This window comes from Choristoneura fumiferana, chromosome 2 (assembly GCF_025370935.1).
Source record: "Choristoneura fumiferana chromosome 2, NRCan_CFum_1, whole genome shotgun sequence".
Taxonomy (NCBI): domain Eukaryota; kingdom Metazoa; phylum Arthropoda; class Insecta; order Lepidoptera; family Tortricidae; genus Choristoneura; species Choristoneura fumiferana.
In genome coordinates, this window is record NC_133473.1 from 22225111 (window position 1) to 22233863 (window position 8753).

General features: G+C 39.0%; 1 protein-coding gene across 1 annotated transcript in view; it reads left to right on the forward strand.

Annotated features, from left to right (window-relative positions):
• The first annotated feature begins 2181 nt into the window (after window positions 1–2181).
• ATP8A (ATPase phospholipid transporting 8A1) overlaps window positions 2182–8753 on the forward strand; it is a 160963-nt gene continuing 154391 nt past the window's right edge. The window contains exon 1 of the mRNA XM_074111164.1: window positions 2182–2368. Coding sequence (XP_073967265.1) covers window positions 2308–2368 — 61 coding nt within the window. The 5' untranslated portion in view covers window positions 2182–2307. The remainder of the gene's footprint in view (window positions 2369–8753) is intronic.

An 8753-nucleotide genomic window follows, 5' to 3' on the forward strand; every position in this document is an offset into this window, starting at 1 on the left:
TTTTAATGAGCATTTAACTCTAATTGTTTTAAGTAGATTATTATTTTACTGGTCTGTTCACGGGTAAAAAGATTTTTATTAATAATTGTTTCGTGATTTGTACTTGCCAGCTGTGCTTTGTTGTTTCTTTCAGAAAATCAAAGCTGATTAGAAAACGGCCGGTAATATAAATTAGCTAAATAATATATGTATATGAAAACCTTTCGACTGGGCACAGTAAAAGAGGGATTTAGAAAAATCTATCCTCGTCTCGATTTGGAACAAACTAGTTTCAGATTTTTAGTTATTTAATTAACACTTTGTAATAGTTAATTAAGCTTGCGTTTCGCCACAATTCTCGTTTTATCAGTAACTTTTCATAGGTAAAGCTAGTCTTCAGAATTAGCTATTTATTTCACACTTGCCCTTGAGTTACCACTGTAAATAAATAATGTAGTTTCGACTACAAGCTTTAAGCAGCCTTACGTTGAACTTTGTAATTTTAAATGGCACGTTAAACTTATAAGTACCTAGCATTTATGAACAACAGTTGATAGCCCGAAATAAATACTCTTATGCTATTGTTGGATGTTTTTTTAAAGAACTCTTGTAGCGGGGCGTCCTCGTGGAATGGAGTAGAAGAAAAGGGCAGGTTCCAGGGCAATAAAGCGTATAATCATCCAATACACACACGAGCATAAACACACCACATTTAGAGTTTAGGGTACAAAGAATATTATATAATATTAGACAGAAACAGAGTTTTAGAAAATGCGAGCGTCACACACGAAATTGTAAGCTTAGCGTCTAGCAGTTCTAGGAAGAAAAAAAACATGGCGCGTCCCCAGAGACAAGATATCAGAGTGGGGAGAAAATAAATTATTCTATTGGCTAAAACGCGCGGGCACGCGAACGGTTCGAGCGCGGCGAGAGCGGGCAACATAACCGTCGCTCGTGCAGTCCCTAGCTGAGCAGTCAGATGGCGCTACACTCTTCTAATTAATCCGCTTTATATTTCAGCAGTAGGTTGGTTGGGTTGAAAACTTTGAAGTTTTTTATATTCGAAATGGCTGATTCGAGATCAAAGTCATCTCTTCGACGCCGTACTCTTTGAACATTGGCCAATGATTGGAAAGATTATGCCAACTAATTGTAGTTGTTCATTGGAAAAAACTTGTAAAACATTGACTGGGAGGGATGTTCAGCGGAACTGCGCTGCCCCAACCGCCTGCTGGAACATTGGTGGATCGTTTAGATAAACTAGGCTAAAACCTAGTTTACCTAAACCTCTGCCCCGACCTGACCTGTGGCTTACCAAGCAGAGGATCGTGGGTTCACACCCGACTTGGTATATCTGAGTTTCTTTTGAGAGTTCATGTGCGAAATTACATTCGTAATTTACCGCACGAGCTTTGCGATGTGAGAAAATATCGTGAGGAAACCTGCACAAACGCGATGCAATTTAATGGTATGTCTGAAGTTCTTAATTCGCACTGGGTCCGCGGCTAACTACGGCCCAAGCCATCATTCTGAGAGGATGCCTGTGTCCAGCAATGAGACATGGCTGGGATGATGATGATGAAAATAGACATATACAATATACACATAAGAATGTGTGCGCACAGGTGGTGCGGTTTGAAATTCTGCCCGCAATCCAAAAAAACATTTTCGTTTTATATAAAGGGGGCCCACAAAATATCCTCACCCATAAACATGCTGAATAAAACGCTGAGAATATCTTCGCTCTAGTACACAATCATAAAATTTCACACGAATTATCAGCCATGATCAACATTTTCACTTGACTAGATAATGAATTTACACGATTAGATAATTTCTACGTAACGTCCATTACCAAGAATTGTTTTCTTCACTGAACCTAAAAACTATAGTAGGTAGGCAGTACAGTCAACGTCATAAATAAGTGATCACTTTTATACCTTGTCGCTTTCAGTCGTTATTAAAGTGGCCAAGGTACAAAAGTGATCAGTTTTTATGACGTTGACTGTACCTAGAGGAATCTGTAAGGGCCACTATTGACAAACATAAACATAAACATGATCATTGGCTCAAAGATATATATCTAGCCGCTTGTTTAAGTATAGGAGTTAGGTGTAGCATCACAGTAATTTATTGATAACGGTACTCTTATCACACCAATACACAGAAATAACCTCTTGCGGTCGGCGTGCATAACGCGTTCAGTCGGGTTCATTAGGTTTGCCAATTTCACGTCCAACATGCATCTGGACAGTTATAAACGTCTTGACACTGTGTTGAAGTGCTACCAATGTGATAAAATGTCAATATTGTGAATAGTTAGTGGTTATGGCGTGGTATCCATGGAGGAGACGGCGGAGCTACCAATGCGAGTATGTACAGCTAAGAAGTAAGTTTGTTTTTTGTTATTTGTCAAACTAACCGTCGAAATAAATATGAGTGTCTCTGGTGCTACGATAGAGACATTCTGCTGGTCTGAATTCCTATTTTTAGCACAATTGCCATTTCTTTCGATCTTGTTTGAGAGTTATACATGTTTGTTGTTAAATAAGTGCAGGAAATTTGTTTACATAGGTGCTTACCTACCTACTCATACCTACCTGTTTATGAATAATCATATTGGCATGAGTCATGACAATACAATCTCCTTATAATCTAATTTCAAGAGCCGTTTTCAACATCCTCGAAATAAAATATACTTAGGTACAATAGTACTTACCTACCTATAAGATAACAAACTAACATGTAAGCACGAACAGTTATTTAAACACGAAAAAGCGGTTATGGCGAAACACTAAACGCTACATTTTACTTAATTTAATGTCGGAACAAAGAACTAAAAGCCCTGACCCGCTGCTGGGCGCGCCCGCACCAACCCTTAAACCTGCTCCCACATTTCTACGTATACAGAATGTTTCCTTTCATGGCTATAAAAATAAACTTCCTTTCGATATAGTTAGTACTTTAACACAAACAAAGTTACAATTACCTATAAATTAGTCTGATATACTAAGGTACATTTTAAAGCGCTTGGCTTAGGCCCGTGCATTGGCTCCTAAATTAAAATTCAAATCATTTATTCAGTAAATAGGCCGCAATGGGCACTTTTACACGTCATTTTTTAAACTACCAGCGCTTTCGGAAAGACCATCATTGCCAAGAAGAATGCGCCGCAAGAAACTTGGCAGAAAGTCATTTTTTCATAATAATATAATTACAATAAAATACTTAAAAACTGTAGTATACAATTACAGAAATAAAATACAAAAAATAATAATAATACAGGGATGTATGGGGTCCCTTAGTTACAATACTAAACACTTACTATATGTCGGCGGCCGATCGTAAAATCCGCCAGATCACGAAATTCCTAGGCATATCGTGAAATGCCGCCTTTTCATGATATGCCTAAACGTTGGCCAGGCATATCACGATGTGCCTGAGAAATAATACGGCAGATCGATTAGAGCAACGCATTCGTCGATATTCCTAGCTCTATACCGGCACATCGTAAATATTTCTTTTTTTGGCCACTGGTGGCGCTGCGTATGCAATGGCGGCCGTGACCAGCTGACCGGTCGTGTTTGTTTAGCGCGTGAAAAATGTCGGCGTCGCAACAAAATGATACTTAAACCGAAACTAGTGATTGAATTCAAAATAGAGTGCAAAAGAAGCTATTGAACATCAGCTCCGTTCTTTTTATGTGAATCAAACGGATTCTGTGCACAATATGAAAAAACCACGGACGTCTGCCCGTATTTTAGAGGTTAGTATTTGTTGATAAATAAAGTATTCACTAGTTGTTATTTATTTATATAGAAAAATTTAGGTACGACGAGCGAAGCGAGGAGTGGTTAGTATTAATTGTGATCACGACGCACGAGCCGAGCGAGCGAAGCGAGCGTGCCGCGGCAGCGGCCGGCGAAGTGCCAGAACCGATATGGCGGCGTTTCATGATATGCCTAGGAATTTCATGATCTGCCTAAACTGGCCAAATCATGAAATGGCGGCGCTTCATGATATGCCTAGGAATTTCATGATCTGCCTAAACGTCACTAGGCAAATCGCTAAACGGTGAGTTTTGAACGATATGGCGGATGTCCCTTAGCCAATTCATGAAATGGCGGCATTTCACGATATGCCTAGGAATTTCGTGATCTGGCGGATTTTACGATCGGCCGCCGACATATATATAACTAAGTATATCTACGTTCAGAGGAAGTGTAGAATGCTTCCACCGTCATAAATTTTAAAATAATGATAACAATAATTTAGTTCTGAAATATACATTTCAGGTCAAGTAACCATTAAGCTTTTGGATTTCGAAGGCAAGTTCACGTCTGCCGCCCCCATCTAAGAGAGAGAACGAATGGTCGGAAACCCCGACTTTATCACTTCAAAGTTCAATATCTCAAAAACAGCTGAACCGATTTTGATGAAATATATTCAAGCACCATGGCTAGAAAACTTGCTTTCAAATAAAATAAACTGCATCCAAATCGGTCCACGCGTTTAAGAGCTACGGTGCCACAGACAGACAGACACACATAGCGATCAAACTTATGACACCCCTATTTTTTCGTCGGGGGTTTAAAAACAAAAAGTTATATGTAAATAAATAATAATAGTAACTTATTTCAGAGGTAGGTAGTCCTAGACTGTATCAGTGTAGGTATAACTACTTATTAGGTTTTGATTTCTCGACGATTTGTATGAAAACACATTTTTAATGACTTATTTAGAACTAAGTTACATTTTTAATTGCAATCAGCGAAATTACACGCAATTTGCGTGCCAGCCACGATTAAAATATAGGTAGGTACTGTACTAACCTCTTGTGTCCGTTGATTCGATGCTGGCAGCATAGTTCCATTTTTGAATAATAATATGGAACGGACGCAAGGGTGTTAAACAGAAGATTTGTATCCGAGCTGCCAACGTAGGAACTTGAATTTGAAATACATACGAAAATATCCTAAAGAAGTTATTTTAATTTAAATAGTATATTATTAGGCTAGTGGACCGTCCGTCCACTACAACAGTACTGTAGGAACTAGGCTGTATACCGCTGGCAGGTGGTAAAACTGACCACCTGGCAGGTTAGATTGACTTTATTATGTATAATGGTAGTATTTTTATATTGTATGTTTCTAGAATTTGACTTTAAAAACGATTGACAACGGTATACCTACATGCCGGAGGGCAGATTGCTCCCGACAGCCTGAGCGGCCGGAACTATCTATGTAAATGTATTTATAAGTTCTACCAAGTTCTACAATAAATCTAAATCAGCGGAACAATAACCTTGTTTATTTCATATCAGTTTAAAGTCACGCGCGTAGATCCCCAGTACATAAGCTCTTACCAAGTTACAGTCCCCACAGTACCTATGCAACCTTACAGTTGGAATGCGTTTCATCTCTCCCTACGCTATGCCTACTTATTTAAAGAGCAGTAAAGTACCTTATCCACATGATTAAAATTTGCAATATTGAAGATTTAGTTACAGTTTCTAAGTTATTCAGTAGAACAGGACGTCTAAAAAATAATCGAAAATGTCATAAAATTCAGCCCGTTCATAACAAAATGTGGCAACGAATATTGAGGCGTTTCGAACGTTCGAATAATGATCCTGGGACACCCTGTTTCATACCTACACCGTCAAAACCATCCCATGACAGTCCATTTATCACGACAGGCAATTTCGCGAAGATTGCCGTGCCCAGCAATTATAGTATGAAATGAAACCAGGTATTAATCAAGTGAGGTGGACTAAAGGATTGTTAATCTAAAACTGTCGGGCACGCCACGAGCCGCGAGCCACACTATCGTAACTTCGTTTTTAGGGTTCCGTAGCCAAAATGGCAAAAACGGAACCCTTATACTTTCGCCATGTCTGTCTGTCTGTCTGTCCATCCGCGGCTTTGCTCAGGGACTATCAATGCTAGATAGCTGTAATTTTGCACGAATATATACGTAAACTATGCCGACAAAATGGTACAATCAAAAATTCAAAAAAATATTTTTTTAGAGTATAATAATAAAAGTTATCCCATCTTAGGCCTCAAGTTTGGGAACGCATCTGCAATCCCCCTGGTGTTGCAGGTGTCTATGGGCGGTGGTGATCTCTTACCATCAGGAGACCCACTTGCTCGTTTTCCATCTAAAATAAATAAATATTATTCTCTATATTTTTGGTGTCTCGTCGTCTACCCCTTTTTTTACAATATTTACTAAATCCCTTCTCTATTATCTACAAAATAAAATTAGTACAGAAATAATACAAGGATTTTCCATTTCGGTTCATAAACGGAGCATTGACCAATACGAATTCACCGTGCAGTTTTCCTCACGATGTTTTCCTTCACCGTAAAGCTTGTGGTAAATTTCAAATGTAATTCCGCACATGAATTTCGAAAAACTCAGAGGTGCGAGCCGGGGTTTGAACCCACGATCCTCTGCTTGAGAGGCCATGGGTCAAACCACTAGGCCACCATGGCTTATTTTATCTGTGTATGTATCTTAGTTTACCTTGTCGTTGCGGCCACTGGTTTGTGGTCGCGGCCGTCCAGTGTGTAAGATGCCAAAAACTTGAAACCATATTTCGTAATCCCAAAAAAGTAATTAAGCATTTGATTACTAATTAGTAGTGACGATGAAGACAGGTGGTCATGCATATGTTATAGGTAATGGTAAATTATAAAATAATGCTTATAATAAAGCCCTCGAAAGCAACTTGTGCTAGTTTAGCTTTATTTTCCCACGCTGACAAACTAAGTAGAAAAAGAGAGTGTATTTTTTGCTAGCGACCTTTTGCCGCGATATGCGTCAGACTTGGTATTTCCTGACATTCTGAAAAATGGGAAGTTATTTTGTTTAGCAGCAAGCTATTGATAAGGTACGTTAACTTTGTGTTTGTGACATAACCGTAAAATATTCTGCCCGGAGTTGTTACGGCTAGAGTACAATACAATACAATAACTCTGTATTGCGCACCAACACATAGCAAGCAGTACAGAAAACACAGGTATATACACAGAGACTTTCTGAGGTAAGCAATAGGCGGCCTTAGCGCTTCAGAGAGATCTCTTCCAGGCAACCTTACGACTAAAAGGGAACTAAAATCTTTGTCGTAATTTTGGCCTGTACCTGACAATACCACTAATTGAAATAAAAAATATCATTAGACTAATATTGTTATTCTATTCTAGCGGTTTAAAGTAGGGTCCGAGAATGCTGTTTAAAATTTTATCAAGGTCCGAAGGTTTTTTTTGTGATAAAGTATCATTTCTTTATATGCAAATAAGTAACGTACCTATACACTTTACAAAAAAAAGCTAAGTAAGTAAATTAGTGTGAAAAGTGACATCGAGGGTCTTGGCTAGACACTTGGCGTTCCGACGCTAGGCTTTCCGCGGTCCGGATGCGGACCGCGGCCCGCCTATTGCCGACCCTTGTTCTATTCCCTATGGTAGTTTTGGTCAGATACCCAATTAAAACATTAGGTACTAGCTTTGCTTTTTAAATATTGTAATCAGACGTCACGCAAAGGTTTACGCGGAACTGTGCTGTGCGTGTGCGTGTGATGCGATGTAATGTAGTTCATTAGCTAAATAGCAACGAGCTACCAATCTGTTTAATTAGATAGTAGAAACTATTAACTTAAAAGCAAGGTATACAAATGATGAGCTTTATTTGAATTAAAAATTAATTTAGTATCTGATTCCCTCTTGCTTTTTACCCCCGACGCAAAAGGGGTGTTATAAGTATGACCGGTACGTGTGTCTGTCTGTAGCACCGTAGCCCTTTAACGGGTGAACCGTATTGAATGCGGTTTTTTTATTTGAAAGCAGTTTTTCTAGCGATGGTTCTTAGACATGCTTTGTCAAAATCGGTTCAGGAGTTTTTTACATATTGAACTTTGAAGTGACAAAGTCGAGGGATTTCCAACTTTTTGTTGGCTAGGTTAGGTAGGTTAGGAATATCTCGTACATTCCTTTCACCGCGAAACTATTTTTATGTTCGCGCACTAAAACCTTTTTTAGGCCATACACAGTGCAGGGGTCTCTGGCACATGACTTGTCAGTCTGGCACAAGTCTTGTCGTTGACATAAGTTTTTTCATCCGCCCCATGTCTGGTATTCGTTATAAACCGCATCGCCAAATAAGAAGATTTCCTTCGACTCCGCATCACAAGACCCCGCATCACATCATCGGCCGGAGCCCTAACCAGGTGAGTGCTTCTGCTCTGTTGGAATTCAATTTGGCATAGCGCGCTCTCGTCTTCCGCCACCATAAAATTGGCTATTTACACGCCATACCATAATTCTTGGTCCTATCGAACAACCGGATTGCTTCCCGGAACGAAATTATTCACCCGCTTCGCCTGTGACATAGCGTAATTTTTGGCTTCACAATAGGCATAATTTTCAACCGCCATTTCTGTCATAATTTCTTCTGACACTCAATATATATTTTTGAAACAAATTTTTTATATTTTCGCGTTACATAATCATGGCGAAATCACCTTTAGAATCAAAATTATCCATATTGAAAAACCAAAGAGGAACGAATTTTACGCCGTTTCTCCCATCTGCTTGATTTGTCGAAAAAAAGTATCGACTCTCGATTCTCGCAGTAACGAAATTTCATGGCAGAATCCGAGACGATCGATGATTTTCGAGTAAATTTCGAAAAAAATTAGACGAAATAAATGTTATTTCAATGTCCCTGATCCTAAACATGAGCCAGATTATGAGACTCTGGATACATTT